This window comes from Podarcis bocagei (genome assembly GCF_964188305.1).
Source record: "Podarcis bocagei genome assembly, chromosome: 10".
Classification (NCBI taxonomy): Eukaryota; Metazoa; Chordata; class Lepidosauria; order Squamata; family Lacertidae; genus Podarcis; species Podarcis bocagei.
The window spans coordinates 59,665,022-59,681,394 of record NC_138135.1 but is presented as its reverse complement, the minus strand read 5'-3'; the positions used below and the strand labels follow the sequence as shown (position 1 = coordinate 59,681,394).

The 16,373-nt window shown below is 41.9% G+C and overlaps 1 protein-coding gene across 3 annotated transcripts in view; it reads left to right on the top strand.

The window, feature by feature from the left end:
* Positions 1–15,495, top strand: part of TSPAN12 (tetraspanin 12) — an 88,700-nt gene extending 73,205 nt beyond the window's left edge. For all 3 annotated transcript variants that reach the window (XM_081211803.1, XM_081211802.1, XM_081211804.1), the window contains exons 6-8: positions 2,477–2,584; positions 8,939–9,082; positions 12,121–15,495. In XM_081211803.1, the coding sequence (XP_081067929.1) occupies positions 2,477–2,584; positions 8,939–9,082; positions 12,121–12,426 (558 nt within the window). In that variant the 3' untranslated portion in view covers positions 12,427–15,495. The remainder of the gene's footprint in view (positions 1–2,476; positions 2,585–8,938; positions 9,083–12,120) is intronic.
* Positions 15,496–16,373: the final 878 nt, after the last annotated feature.

Sequence of the window (16,373 nt, the reverse complement as noted above, 5' to 3'; positions counted from 1 at the left end):
GCTGCCTTAACGGTAGTTTCCATAGTTGTCATTTGATGTTTGGCTCTATGTCATGGCATGACATTTCATTTTCAGGCTATAATTAATATTTATTAGAAGTGTGACAATGTCCAATTTCACCCATTTTGTAGAGTAACTCGTGGCGGAATGAATAAACATCCCGTGTATGTTTCTGTTCACTATTCCACAGATATCATGAGGTGGGGGAACATTAGAAGGGCATGTAACAAAAAATCTGAAAATGTAATTCCCTCTGAAATGAGGGAAGTCATTTCTGAGCCTGTCATACGAGTTGTTCTCTCATTTACAAATTTCTGTCCACAACCACAAAGACACCATACTGGTGCAAAAAGACACAGTTGGTCCTTGTCAACGTGAATGGCTGGAAATTTATTAATACTAGTTCTCACCTGATGTTGTTGTTGTTTAGTCGTTTAGTCATGTCCGACTCTTCGTGACCCCATGGACCAGCACTCCTGTCTTCTCTCACCTGATACGTTGAAACAAATCACTGTCACCTCACCTGGTTATGGCCCTTCTTAATTTCTCTTTTGCCGCCTTGCATTTTGCGATAGTGTTTGTAATGCAGCAGCTTACCATTTGCATTTTGCTTTTGTGGTTTTTATACTTTTAAACCACAGAGCCTAGGACTTGCCGATCAGAAGGTTGGCGGTTCAAATCCCCGCCACGGGGTGAGCCCCTGTTGCTCGGTCCCAGCTCCTGCCAACCTAGCAGTTTGAAAGCACACCAGTGCAGGTAGATAAATAGGTACCACTGAGGTGGGAAGGTAAATGGCGTTTCTGTGCGCTCTGGTTTCCGTCACAGTGTCCCGTTGTGCCAGAAGCAGTTTAGTCATGCTGGCCAGATGACCCGGAAAGCTGTCTGTGGACAAACGCCAGCTCCCTCAACCTGAAAGCGAGATGCGCGCCATAAGCCCAGTCTCCTTTGACCAGACTTAACTATCCAGGGGTCCTTTACTGAAATACTGAATGCTTATTGTGCTAAAAGAAAGGGAAACAGCTGATATTACCTTGAATCAGATTTAAATAGAACCAAGTTCACGTGAAGCTGATATCATTTAAAATTGCGTTTAAGAATGGATTCCATAGTATTGTCATTCACACTCCAGCATGTACCAGTCTGGAAACGTTATTTCAGCATGGAGGCCCCCATCTTGAGTCACACCATCTGTTTTCATGAGAGGATTTAGTGCTTTTTTTACACGATAAACCTCCTGCTCTATAATTGTTGCTTAGTTTTACGAGGAGCCATTATCACTAGTTTGCTTTTGCAAAATGCTTTCCCGTTAGCTCGCTACCTAATAAGGACAGGCAGGGCAAGGATGTCAAATGATAAAACCCATAAAAATCCGAAGATACCTGCAGATTATCGCACACTAAAGTGGGAGGGATATCACTTGAGGAGCTGCAACAGAAATTTCTCTGCCTGGCTACCCCCTTAACATTCAGCCAACTAGGGAAAAGCTGTAATAGTTTTATTGTTAATGTGAATGTAGGAATGCAGAATTACCGAATTGAGATCAGAATTATGGGGTTTCAGTGGGTGTTTATTTTGATGCAGAATTGCTCTCTCACTCAGAGAACAGTGAAGTTGACGGAAACAGAATCATGCTGAACCTTGTTACTCAAGCACTTACTGGGGTCATGAGAAAACAAGCTGTACACATCTCAAAATAGTATTTATTTTTTGTGGGTGGAGGGGAGAATTGTAAAGGAAATATTTCCTCACACCTATCAAGCACACACTGCTGGGCAAGTATTGCTGCTGCTGTTTATTTTACCAGCAAAAATAAACTATGGGTGGTATTCAACTGTGGTTCTGTTTAGACCCACCCAAGCTAATGAACGTGACTAACTTAGCTTCATTAATTTCAATGGGTCTACTCTAAGTAGGACTTAGTTGAATACCACCCATGTGTTTCTTCCTATCAATTCTCTTCACATTTTTCGGATCATTTTATTAGAGTGTTTTTCAGTCAGGTCTTTTACTGGATAAATATTCATTGTAATTGATTCCCTATCATCCTGGCCAATTTCATGTGCAGGTGTTGTGGTGGTGGTTGTTATTTTGCACAATTCTAAATGAGAATGTATTGCTTTCCTTCAATGAAATATCAAATATAGTCAATATCAGAGAACCGTTTTTGAGAGGAAAGAGCAAACCTGATGAGGTTTTTCCTCTTCAGCCTTCAGAAAAGGGAGCCATGAAAATCCTCACTGTGAAAAACGATGGACAACAAGCTTGAACTTGTATTCAGAAGCATACTGCAGAGCTTAGACATTGTGCTAGTAGCCTTATCCTTTATGAATTTCTCTCATCCCTTTTTGAAGCCATCCAAGATGGCGGCCACCACCACCTCCTCGGGGAGAGAATTGCATAGCTGAATGAATTTTGTCTCTCCTGAGTCTTCTAACACATGGATTTATGTTTCTGTGTTTTGTCTCCCCACCCTCAGGTCCCTGTGCAGTGGTCAGATATGGTCACTTTGAAAGCCAGAATGACCAACTACGGCTTGCCTAGATATCAGTGGCTTACTCATGCTTGGAATTTCTTTCAGAGAGAGGTAAGTGGTCTAGCTGATACTAAAATAATACAGAACTACAGCAAAACAAAAATACTCATAAACCGCAGATAAAACGTTAAAAAATACAAAACCAAGCGGATCCATTTCCCCATAAATCTGAAATAAAGATACAAAAAAAAAAAACAGCAAGAAAAAACCCCAGACAACATCCCAGCCCCCTTTAAGAAAAAAACCACACCACATAGTTTGTGTTTGGTTTTAATGAATTAGTATAGAAAAGGGAAGTGAGAGCTGGACCATAAATAAGGCTGATCGCTGAAGAATTGATGCTTTTGAATTATGGTGCTGGAGGAGACTCTTGAGAGTCCCATGGACTGCATGAAGATCAAACCTCTCCATTCTGAAGGAAATCAGCCCTGAGTGCTCACTGGAAGGACAGATCCTGAAGCTGAGGCTCCAATACTTTGGCCACCTCATGAGAAGAGAAGACTCCCTGGAAAAGACCCTGATGTTGGGAAAGATGGAGGGCACAAGGAGAAGGGGACGACAGAGGACAAGATGGTTGGACAGTGTTCTAGAAGCTACCAGCATGCGTTTGACCAAACTGCGGGAGGCAGTGGAAGACAGGAGTGCCTGGCGTGCTCTGGTCCATGGGGCCACGAAGAGTCGGACACAACTAAACAACAACAACAATAGAAAAGGGAACAGTAGCTCACTCTCTTGTCCGCTCATGATGAACAATAACCCTGAAGACGTGCATTTATTTGTTGGAAAGAGCAGCCGGATTAAGGGAGCAATTGCAACACCCTCTTGCCGGCTGCAGGGTTTAATGAAATGTTGGGGTCTCCAAATTATTTGTAGACCTGTCGTGCATAGTAGTCAGAGCAGAAGACGGAGGATCAGGCAGATTGCTGTGCCGCCACGGAGCTAGCAAAGCAGTTGAGCCCCATGCCATCACATAATGGAGACTGCCTTGGCATCCATCAGTTTCCAACTCAGGGCTGCCTCCACACTAGAAAACCCCACACAGGGATCACGCTAGAGACAATTCTGCTTTCCCCCACATTTGGTGGGCAGAAGGGGGCAGTTCTACAGCAGCCCACAGGGAACATGATTGACATGTCAGTCCCTCCAATCCCACACCACCCAGTTAAAAGAGGGTTTGAATTGCTGTGCCACTAAGTTATGCTAAGGGCAGGCAATAGAAATAGAACTGGGCTGGATGAATCTCAGGCCTGACCTAGGACTCAGCTACACAGCTGCAAATAAAACGTTTTAAGTGTTTTGTAATGTGCAACGTACAAATGCGACACTAGATGGCAAGAGCGAGCTATGGCAATTTCAATGTATTTTTTAAAACTCCCCCCCCCAAAAGCGTTTTCACAGCGTTTTTTTAATATGTGTGTAGATTCCACCCTAGGGTGGGGGAGTTTAACGTTCATAAGTTAAAGTGAGAGGCTTTCCCACAAAATGAAAAAAACAACTTGTCAGAGATTGCTAATACTGACTCTAGTGTGAAACTTGAATGTCTAAAGTTGGCTTTGAGGTGCAAGTACTGTGTTTTGGATTGTTGATATATTAAAATGGCTAGTTTTTGTTTGTGTTCAATTTATTGCCTCAAACTTATGGTGAGAACAGCCCTGGTTTTGTATATTTTTGAATCCTTGCTGAGGGGAAACACAGCGCTGTTTGTTTTTTTTTTTTAAAAAAGAATGAGCTATTCTATAGCGAAAGCATGGAAGTGCACAAGGTAAAAGCCATTAATTCTAGATATATGTTCAGGAGCAGGAAAAGAACACTTTAAATGCCTGTCATTCTCTTGCCCTGGTTGAAATCTGAAATCTATCACTGTTGCACAGATTTCCTGTTTATTTAAGCATTTCCTGGCCACATTTGATGTCTGTATTTGTTTTAGAAAGCACTCAATAGACAGAACATAGAATTAACAAGTTTAAAGTTGCACTCCTCTAAAGCTATGCAAGTGTGAGAAGAAATAGCAGCTTTTTATGAACACAGAATGAAAGAATTCTGGTTTGCTTAACCTGAAAAATTAACTTTCTTTCTTGCACTCGGGTGACTGGATTTAAAAATGGAGCCACTAACGTCTTCATCCAGAAAGCTCAGTTTCAGAAATAGCTGTGGGGAGTACTTGTGGGGAACTGCTGCCGTGATCAGTAATTGAGAATCTCTCTCATGATGCTTTGCTCTAACTTAGGGCTGCCATTCATCCAGAATTTCCAGGACATATCTGGAATATGGCAGTTGGAGATAGTGTCCAGGCGGAAATTGCTGAAACGTCCTGGAAAATCTGGACGTATGGCAACCCATGTCAGAATTTCCTTAAAAATACAGTGGTACCTCAGGTTACAGACTCTGTTAACCCAGAAATAGTACCTCGGGTTAAGAACTTTACCTCAGGATGAGAACAGCAATCGCCTGGTGCCTGTGCGGCGGCAGCGAGAGGCCCCATTAGCTAAAGTGGTACCTCAGGTTAAGAACAGTTTCAGGTTAAGAACGGACCTCCAGAACGAATTAAGTTCTTAACCCAAGCTACTGCTGTAGCTCAGAATCTTTTTCTTCTTCTCCTCCTCCTCCTCCTTCTTCTTCTTCGCAAAAAAAAAAAGCTCCCCAACTTCTGCGTCCGGATTTTCACTTTTTGAAATATGGCAACCCTACTTTAACGGGAGGAAACCTCCGTCTATCTATTTACAGAGACTTAAGTGAAAATGTGCAGAAGTGTTTTACCCAAATACTCATTCAGAAATTAACCTGATCCTGCTTTCCAGTGAGCAAAATGACATTGCAATAAATCGCATTTAAGTCATACTTAAGCCACTGAAATAAATGGACTCAAGTTAGCCATGCCATGGATTTAAATGGGTTTACGCTGTGTGTGACTTTGGCTGCAATTCCACCATCTGCTACAAGATTTAGATTGGGCAAAGACCTCCACTCACTTCCATGGGCTCAGCTGGCCTCTTATTGTTCACTGGTGGCATCCCTGAAATAGGGTGTTTGGGAGGGTGGGAATGAATCAGCCCAGGATCCACTGCATTGGGTCCAATCCAGACCCAACTGATGCTCCATCCCAAAGCTGGCTCAGGAAGAATGCACCACCTTCTTCCAACACAACCCCGCGGCCAAGACCTCCCTGGTTGTGTCAGGGGGGCTAACATCAAATATAAAAACAATTGATTAAAATACAACTTAAAAACAGGATTTAAATACAACTTAAATTGCAGCCTCATCAAATCTTCACCAAACATCAAATCTTCACCAAGGCCAACTATCCAGACTGGTCCTATGTGGGCCAGAAAAAAGCTAGGGAAGTCCCCAAATAGGGATTCCATTGCACAAGGAAAAGGAAAGAGGGGGAGGGGGTCATTTTGAAATGTTTCTGGAACCTGAACAATTTATTATAGTAATTTGGTGAACACGTCTCAGCTCTTTGAAAATTTTTGTGTTTAGGGTTTTCACAGCGCCCCTTTAATATATCCCACTCTCCTCCCCCAAACACTTCTAGCTATAAACCTGCCAAACACATGTTTTTTGGTGGTGGTGTTTTTTTGCAGGGTTAGACTAGTATGTGTGCAATCCTTAACACACACACACACACACACACACACACACACACACACACACACACACAGCAGAAGAGAGGATGTTGTTTCAGAGTGAATCCCAAAGGCCCATCAATGCAATATCTATTAGTCCATTGCCATGCAGAGCAAAAATGTAAATGAGAGTCATTCGAAATAATGGAGCATGCTTTTGCACAGAAACCTAGGTCAAAAACAGGCTGTCTTTATTCTCAGAATAAATAGAAATAAATCAGACATTTTATAACAGTAATGCTCAGAAACATGGTTGTGTATTTCACTCCCCAATGCAGACTGGAACCTTGTCGTATTTCAGAGTGTGACTCCCCCCATGACGCTGCTTAATTGGAATTCATAGGTTATATCCAGTGCTAGTCCTACTCTGAGTAAACCCACTGAAGTTACTGGACATGAGTAACTTAAGTGCATTAATTTTAAAAGGTCGACTCTGAGTATAACTTAGTTGGATGCAACCCCAGTTATTAGATTTATCTGTCTTCATAGGAACTTGCTTCAGAAGGTTGCTTCAGAAACTATTCCTCCATAGGTATCTATTTGCATTATTTATCTTGCATTGCCATTCATTATCAGTTAGGATCTGAAGATTTCAGATCCCCTGTCCCCGTTCTCCCAGTTTTCCACTGGACTTCATTTCTGCTTAGTAAGGAAACATGATAGTTATTTCTTGCCTTGCTGGGGCCTTTTGGTGTCAGTTTGAACTAATATTCTCCACTCTTTTCTCCTCTCTCTGTGCATGTGTGTGAGAGACATACATCTGCAAGTTGCACCTGACAAACAGCTCTGGCCACAAAAATCTCACACCACAATGAATCTGTTAGTCTTTAAGGAGACATCACAGTTTTGTTTCAGTTGACCAGTGCAGCTCTTCCTGTGAAATTTGTTGCTGTGCACTTTGTTGTTGTTTTTTAAAGATATTTATTAAAAGTTTTAAACAATAAATTCACCAAACACATAAAATACCATCACCAAAATGCAACAGACAAAGAAAAACAGAAAGAAATAGAAAGATCAACATATAATAGAAAGCATGCAACAAAATCAAATATCCAACAACCATATTTCCTTAACCTTTTGGACTTCCTCACATCTCCCATTCCTGCGTTCCCAGTTGTAAACTTAGAAGCAGCAATTTATCCCCTTGTTTCAACTCTTATTTGGTAGTTTTCAAATATTATGTCTCCGACTTTAGGTATTTTTATCAAATACTCGGGTACTTAATTTAGACATAATGCTGTGCACTTTGAAGCCCGTTTCTGTTTCATGAGGACTAGAAACCTGTTTTTTTAAAAAAAGAAAGCTGCCTGATTTAAATGCCGCAGAAGTGACTGTCTATGAATAGAATTTCCTGCTGTAGAATTTCCTATGAATAGAATTTCCGCCTTTCTTTAAAATTAGCCAGAACCCCAGCAGCACTCTCTTGCCAGATGTACTTTGGAAATAGGGATACATATTAAATGTATCCCTGGCCAGGGGCAATCTTTTAGGAGGCTTAATTAGAAAAGCTCTCTTCCTATTATGGGACTATAACTGATTTGGTGTGTTTCTCGTTTTGAACATTCTGCTAACTATTTTTGACTGCTTACAGATCAGCTATTGAATGCGTTAGAGCTGCACTCATTCTCTGCCCTAATGAGGGCCGATCCTTTTATTTTACTGAAAGCAGATAATTTTAGTTTGGAAAGGATGTTACTTAAAAAAAAAAAATACTCGGCTGTGTTTTATGCAGAGTTCTCTGACTTCCTGATACCAACGTGTTAAAAAGAGCTATGCATCGCAAGACACAGGAATGAACCCGAGGTTAAGGGGAATGCGTTTAATGACTACAAATCACACAATTTAGTGTAGGTGGGGGGGATCTCACTTGAGCATTCCTGGAGTTTATGGCCCATTTCTAGAGTCAGTGATTTACGAATTTCAGCCAAGGTGGAAGACTAGCGAATTTTTCGTCTTGCGAATCACGAAATCCCATAGGAATGCATTGAAAATCAATTAATGCGTTCCTATGGTCAAAAAAAGTCCAAACAAAGCCAAATTTGGTACAACAACAGTTTATTAACTGCTCTTTAAAGTCGCACATACTGTAAAGAGCAGTTCAAAAACTGAAGGGAAAATAAATTAACTTTATAAACAAAACATGTATTTGTTTTTAGACAAAGGAAACAAAGTCGCGAGACGTTTTCGTCTTGCGAAGCAAGCCCATAGGGAAATTCGTCTTGTGAGGCAAATCAAAAACGGAAAAACCTTTCGTCTAGCGAGTTTTTTGTCTTGCGAGGCATTCGTCTTGTGAGGTACCACTGTATATAAAAACACATACATATACATTTACACAATACACATACATAACATACTATCTTATTTTCATAACATAAAACATACCTACATTACTCTATATAATACCTACCTATACTGTACATATCAACATACCTACACACCTACTCCACACGGACACCCACCAAGTGACTTGACTTCCAGCCACTCTTGTTACGCTACTTTATTTTTCCAACTAACTTAAATGCATTTCATTATTTCTTTAATCTCTTCTTCTATCTTGACTTCACTCTCCTTTCACTCTAATCATTTTCTGGATTCACTCAGTATCTGTCAGAAATTCTACTTTTTCCACATAAAGGCACACCAGAATATTTAGTTGAAGGGAGAAATAAGGTGCATTCAAAGTCATACTAGGCTCCACACGGGGTGCAGGGTGGAAGGGGACCTCAAATTCTTCTTAATTCCCATGGAGCATCACACCTGTGCCACCTTCCTTTTGCAGTTTAAATGCTGTGGAGTTGTGTACTTCACGGACTGGCTGGAAATGACGGAGATGGACTGGCCTCCGGACTCCTGTTGCGTCAGAGAATTCCCAGGATGCTCCAAACAGGCGCACCATGAGGATCTCAGTGACCTTTACCAGGAGGTAAGGACGTCGACAACATGTTTGTTTCTAAGCTCTGGAAGGGGGTGCTGCTGTTATGGTGCTGACCTTTAAAGCCCTAAATGGCCTTGGCCCACTATACCTGAAGGAGCATCTCCACCCCCATCGTTCTGCCCGGACACTGAGGTCCAGCACTGAGGACCTTTCTGGTGGTTCCCTCGCTGTGAGAGGCCAAGTTACAGGGAACCAGGCAGAGGGCCTTCTCGGTAGTGGCACCTGCCCTGTGGAACCTCCCCAATGACAGGGAAATAAACAACTAGCTGACTTTTAGAAAACATCTGAAGGCAGCCTTGTTTAGAGAAGTTTTTAATGTTTGATGTTTTATTGTTTTTTAAATATTTTGTTGGGAGCCACCCAGAGTGGCTGGGGAGGCCCTGCCAGATGGGTGGGGTCTAAGTAATAAATTATTGTTGTTATTATTATTAAGCCATTGGTTCAAAAATTCTGCTCTTCTAATTTGCCTCCTGGCACAGGTTTCGTTCCCCTCTCTTAAAAAACCCCAAACTCCAGTTTCTGCATTGTGATAATATGCAAACTACAAAAGACTTTTAATTTCACCTGCAGTGAATTAAATGCCTCGCTCTTTTCATTATCTTCCCACTTCTTTTATCTGAAGAGCTGAAGTGTTTTGTGTGGAGATTTGGATGGAGTATGAACTTTACGGCTATTAGTGAATAATTATAGGCGATCCCATCAATGAGTCTCTATTTTCACTTGTCACATAGCTCCAAAGATCCCTCAGAAGTATGTGGAGAGCGTGGCCTTTTGAATCTCCTTCATGAGAGACCTATAGCTTTCTTATTCAACAGAATGTGCTTTCCTGTGAAAGGAACAAACTCATCTCATCATTTTGGGAGTTCATTAAAAATATCTGTATAGTGATATGGAGCTTTGGAGACTTTCTTCAAAGTCCTCAGAGATCTTGGCATCTTGGCTTTTTAACGAACATAAATTTTTGTGACATCAAAAGGTTCAGTAGAAAACGGGGAGGGGGAAGAGCTGGAACAGAAAAGGCTGTTTTATGACTAGGAAACTAAAAATTCTCTCTCTCTTTCTCTTTTTAATTTATTGAAAATTATTGTCTTGTTCATTGGCGTTCCTACTCCCCAGGATAGCTAGTTCACTAGTAATAATAATGCCATTAAATATCAGCATTTGAAAGCAGATAAAACGCTGGAACAGCAGAACAATAAAAAAAACACACAAGACAGAATTAAAAGCAACTCTAACAATAAACTAAATGGCATGGGGAAAATGAAAAAAAAAAAGGCTTTTCCTGGCAGTGGAAGGTTGTAAGCATTAGTATCAGGCAACTTTCTCTGAGATGGGAGTGTTCCAAATGTTGCTACTGTGGTTGAGGGACTTACTCTCAGAGCATAGGGAGTACAGTGGTACCTCGGGTTACCTACGCTTCAGGTTACAGACGCTTCAGGTTACACACTCCGCTAACCCAGAAATAGTACCTCGGGTTAAGAACTTTGCTTCACTTAGTCATGCTGGCCACATGACCCGGAAGCTGTATGCCGGCTCCCTTGGCCAGTAAAGCGAGATGAACGCTGCAACCCCAGAGTCAGCCACGACTGGACCTAATGGTCAGGGGTCCCTTTACCTTTTCAGGAAGGAAACAAGTTTGAAAGGATTTCTTCTTTAAACGGAATGCTTAGAGAAAAAACTATTTTATTTTCAAGCAGATGGCCAAGAAAACTGTGCTGCAATTAATATAGTTACAATGGTAGAGGTACAGTGGTACCTCGGGTTACATACGCTTCAGGTTACAGACTCCGCTAACCCAGAAATAGTGCTTCAGGTTAAGAACTTTGCTTCAGGATGAGAACAGAAATCGTGCTCTGGCAGCGCGGCAGCAGCAGGAGGCCCCATTAGCTAAAGTGGTGCTTCAGGTTAAGAACTGTTTCAGGTTAAGAACAGACCTCCGGAACAAATTAAGTACTTAACCTGAGGTACCACTGTACCTGGAAAAGGACCTCTGAAGATGACCTCAATTGATGGGCAGGTTCCCATGGAAGTAGGCTATTTTTGAGGTTCCTATGCCTCAAACTGTACAGGGCTTAAAGGAAAGCATCAATACTTCGAATTGAATCGAACAGTGTGTAGCAGAACAATATAACACAAATGCTTTGGAGCACTGCAACAGTTTCTTAGCACTGACCTGAAAGGCTTGAAAAGCCTATCAAGGTGAGAACCAGTGCAGGTACCAACTTCTTTTCTAGATAGTCAGTCTAGAAGGATAACATGATCAGGTACCTCAACCTGCAAAGGCTCAAGGAGAACTATGAATTCATCTTGATTTCTCCTAGAATAGGTATTCTGTCAGGGTAAGACCCTCTTGGGGCCCAAAGCCAGGCCTGAAACCAAGCTCCTAGGATGCTCAGTCTAACACAACAAACTCCTTGCCCCAGCAGGGAATATTTTCAGCCAGTTTGGATGATCTTTGGAGTCCTGGATGAGCTTTTCGTCAGGTCCCATGCCTGATTCCTTAGGACAGCTGGGATCACCTCCCCTTGCAAAATATATCAGCTACTTCCTGAACCCAGCCAGTCAGGACACATGGCCAACAAGCCAATGATATAATAATAATAATAATAATAATAATAATAATAATAATAATAATAATAATAATAATAATCCGCCCATCTGAGTGGGTTTCCACAGCCACTCTGGGTGACTCCCAACAGAATATTAAAAGCATGATAAAACATCAGACATTAAAAGGGCTGCCTTCAGATGTCTTCTAAAAGCCAGACAGTTGTTTATTATGTTGGTGCTGCACCAAGAACCCAAGTGGACACAAAGCAGAAATATCAACTTGGCTATGTCCACCTGGCTTCTCTTGTGGCTTCTAGGTCAGCACCCTTCTCCCAGATGAAGCCGTGGATGATAGCTGTTTTGTTTTACAGACTGACATTAAGCAGCAACACCAAAAGCGTTGCGAAAAAGATCTGGAAATTTGGGGTAATGACTTCCAATGGTGGTTGACCTTTCTCATCTCTCTTGGTCCACAGGGTTGTGGTAAAAAAATGTATACTTTCCTGAGAGGAACGAAACAACTGCAAGTGCTTCGGTTTCTTGGAATATCGATTGGGGTCACCCAGATTCTGGCGATGATCCTCACTATTACTTTGCTGTGGGCTCTGTATTACGACCGACGAGGCCCAGGTACAGATCAAATGTTGTCCTTGAAGAATGACACCACACAGCACCTGTCGTGTCATTCAGTGGAACTGCTGAAACCCAGCCTGACGAGGATTTTGGAGCACACATCCATGGCAAACAGCTTCACCACACACTTTGAAATGGAGGAACTTTAGGGTGATCGTCCCTTTTGCTAATTGTACATTTGAAAAAGGAGTCTGAGGTCATCATTCTGATTCAGAAAAGAAAACAGAATGAATGGAGATGTTCTTTGTGAATGACAGCGATCCCGGGCTCTTAACCTTCTTATTTCTTAAAACGTTCGTGACCTGAAGGTTCTAGCTATAGTTTTACCACTAAAATATATCTATTGTTTTAAGTACTGAGAGTGAATAGGTTCTGTTTCGTGAGAAGATGTGCATTAATTATATAAAATGCTGATTGTAGCAGGGCCTTTAAACTTTTTAAAAAAGTAATCAACATTTTAAAATTAAGAAGCATCTGTCAAAAAGAACACATTCAGGTTATGACTTTAGGGCTCTTTGATTCTGTCTGAACTTTTAATTTTAAATGATTAGGTAAGAGTGTGGGCAACTTGCTCAGCGCTGAGAGCTGATCAGTGTTTTCGCTTACTTGTAATTTAAGTAATTTTCATAATCATTTGAAGAAATGGTAGCTGGATGCGTTGCACTCTGTTACTCTGATGTGTTGCAAGCCGCAGCTGTTGGATATGTTGCACTCTGATAAGCTTCTTCTGGGGTTGTTAATCACAGCCGAAGGCAGACCCTTCAAAATCTGGAAAAGGGTCTAAAGCCATGAGGTTGGAAAACAGGGATCTCTTTCTCTTTCAAGTGCTTCTTTCTTTCTTAGATTTTAGAAAAAAATCCAAGATAATCACCTTTCCCGCTCTGTGGACAGAATCCACCTAGACTGGCTTTTGAATCTTACTTTGATGTTTATGATGGGATGGCATCCTCTGTCACACCTGTGGGAGCCACACTAATTTAAGGACTGTGGCATACACCGCTCTGTCTTCCTATAGAGTGGAGTGGCGGCTGCTGCTGCTCAGAATCTGCTGCCTGAGGCAGTGTTCTCACTCTGGCTAATGGTAGGACCAGCCTTGGGTGAAAAATATTCAGCTGCAGCTTAGTGGAATCCATGTGTCTTAGCTTCCCTGTGTAGTCATAGCCAGTGCAATTCCGAAGTTGGATCTTCGGATCTTTTTCTCCCCCAGCATTTCAAAACCCTGAACATCCAGCCACCCACCACCACGCGCACCTAGACGCACAAAGCCCATATCCCATGGGCAAACTAATTGTTGGTGCACAGTTAGTTGTTTGTAAGCTGATAGGACTTGATAAATTGCTGGGAAAGCCTATTTCAACCCCTCTGCTTGGACTTTGTGGAAATTGCCTCTAAAAGATCAGGGATGTTATTTGTATATAATAAGGCATGTGTATGTATAGCAGAACTGAAATCCATATTCACATTTTACTTAACACTTTTAAGTTTTGTAAAAAGAGAAACGTGTGTTTTTAGCAGTGTCTTTATGTAGCTTTTTTTTTTAAAAAAAGAAATACAGTGGTACCTCGGGTTACAGACGCTTCAGGTTATGCATTTTTGGGTTGCGCACCGCGCCAAACCTGGAAGTAGCGGAACGGGTTACTTCCAGGTTTCGGTGCTCACACATGTGCAAAAATGCTAAATCACACTTTGCGCATGTGCAGAAGCGCCGAATCGTGACCCACGCAGACGCGGCGCTGCGGGTTGCGAATGCTGCGGGTTGCGAATGTGCCTCCTTCACAGATCACATTTGCAACCTGAGGTTCCACTGTACCTGAAACATCTACTTTTTAAATGAATTTTTAATGTTCAAATTAAATTATGTGGTCCAGAGAGATTTTTAAAATACTAATAAATGAGATATATCTGAAATACCCACTTTTAGGAGAGGAAATTAAGTGGTGAATGGTCTTGGAACTGGATTTATTGAAGAGAGATTCTACATTCTTTCTAAGCAAGGGATCGTGAGGATAATGTCTTTAATCCTCTTTTTCCTGCCCTGTTCATTTTTTGTTCAGAATGTGTATGGCGTTAACTTTCCCATTGAAGCCAATGATACAGACACGTGTTTAATTCTGGCTTGATTACTCTTCACTTTTGGTTTCCTTCTTGTAGCGCATGGCCTGGTTCATTTTCTTGAATCATCTAGAGCTGTTTGTACCTGTAGAAAGCATTCTGTGGGCCACTTGCTTCCTTCTTGGAGCATGCTTTAATCTAGATTGCATGGGGAGATGGGTGGATGGCCAACACTTCTCCAGCCAGCCTCCCCCAGCCTGGTGTCTTCCATATGTTGTTGGACTGCAATTCCACCAGCCGCACACAGAATGCCCAATTATCATGGATGGTGGGAGTTGTAGTTCAAAACATCTAGGAGTCACCAGATTGGGGAAAGACAGCCTTGTTTGTTGGAGTAGGAATTTGGAGCGGTTTATTGGACTGGGAATGAGCAACAGCTTGCCTTGCCTCCCCTTCTCTGGTGGCTTGGGTATAGACCCAAGTTTGTTGAAACAGCATTTTCTGAGATCCTTGTTAACAAACCAGGATTATACACAGTGCTTTAAACAGCATTTCTCATTCTGGACCTCTGCGGAGACTGCAATTTAACGGAGAAGGAAGTCTTCTCTGAAGCAACATGGTAAAGAGATTAAAATGTATTTATTGAATTGCGAAAAGTGCATCTTACTGTATTTTATGTGTACTATAGAGTTACGGTTGTTTCCACCTAGCCACATTCTTGTTTCACATGTTATAGTAGTTAATTTAAATGCTTGCCAATCCTATGGTAGCTGCAAAAGTGTGGCAAATTCAGGCACATGGCAAGCTGAACTTCTCTGGCTTCGAGCCAAGTTGGTCACCCGTCCACTGATGCTCAAAAATGGGTGTGGGGGTAGAAACCAAAGTCTGGGTAGAAACCAAAGGTTGGAGACAGCCAACTTTTGCATTCCCACAGTAAACTTGAAGTGGCTGCCATGTGACTCTGAGATATATGAACCCACCTTTAAGCTTCTTTCCTCTTGAGCAGTTTCCCTCAGTGCCTGCAAAGTCAGACCAGGGAACTTCCCTCATGGGATAAAGCCAGCATTGCACTGGGCCGAGTGGAAATTTGTGTCCTCCTATGATTTTAAAAATTGTTCCAGTTTGCACTCACAGTGCTTCAGGAGAAAAAAAAAGCTATGTGTAATGTTGCAGGCAATAAAACCACTACTGTCATATATTTTGTCATGGCTTTATTAGAAATGGGAGCTGCCCTTCCATTTTCCTAAGATTCTAGGATTCTCTCCTGTGTGTTGTAGACAGAAACTTTTGCTTTCTTTATATTTAGCTAATACAGTGGTACCTCGGTTTTCGAATGCCTCCTTAGTCAAATGTTTCGGAACTCAAACACCAAAAACCCGGAAGTAAATGCCTCGGTTTTCAAACGTGCCTCAGAAGTCAAACAGGAAATGTGGCTTCCATTTTGAATTTTCCATTTTGAGGCTTCCGCTTTCAGTTTTCAAACATTTTGGAACTTGAACGGACTTCCAGAATGGAAGTGTTGGTGCTAACCTTTAAAGCCCTAAACAGCCTTGGTCCTGTATACCTGAAGGAGCATCTCCACCCCCATCGTCCAGCCCGGACACTGAGGTCCAACGCCGAGGGCCTTCTGGTCGTTCCCTCATTGCGAAAAGTGAGGTTACAGGGAACCAGGCGGAGGGCCTTCTCGGTAGTAGCAGCTATCCTATTTTTAAAAGACATCTGAAGGCAGCCCTGTTTTAATATTTAATGCTGTATTGTTTTTAACACTCGATTGGGAGCCACCAGAGTGGCTGGGGAAACTCAGCCAGATGGGCGGGGAATAAATAATAAATTATGATGATGATGATGATGATGATGATGATGATGATGATGATGATGATTACGTTTGAAAACCAAGGTACCACTGTATTACGGCAAGCCCACAACTTGTGCACATTCACCTTTACACAAAGAAATATAAAAAGGGGCTGGGGTTGTGGGGATAATTACTTTGGCATTCCCACTCACCACTGAACCCAGTAGGTTTGGGCTATACACAATTTTG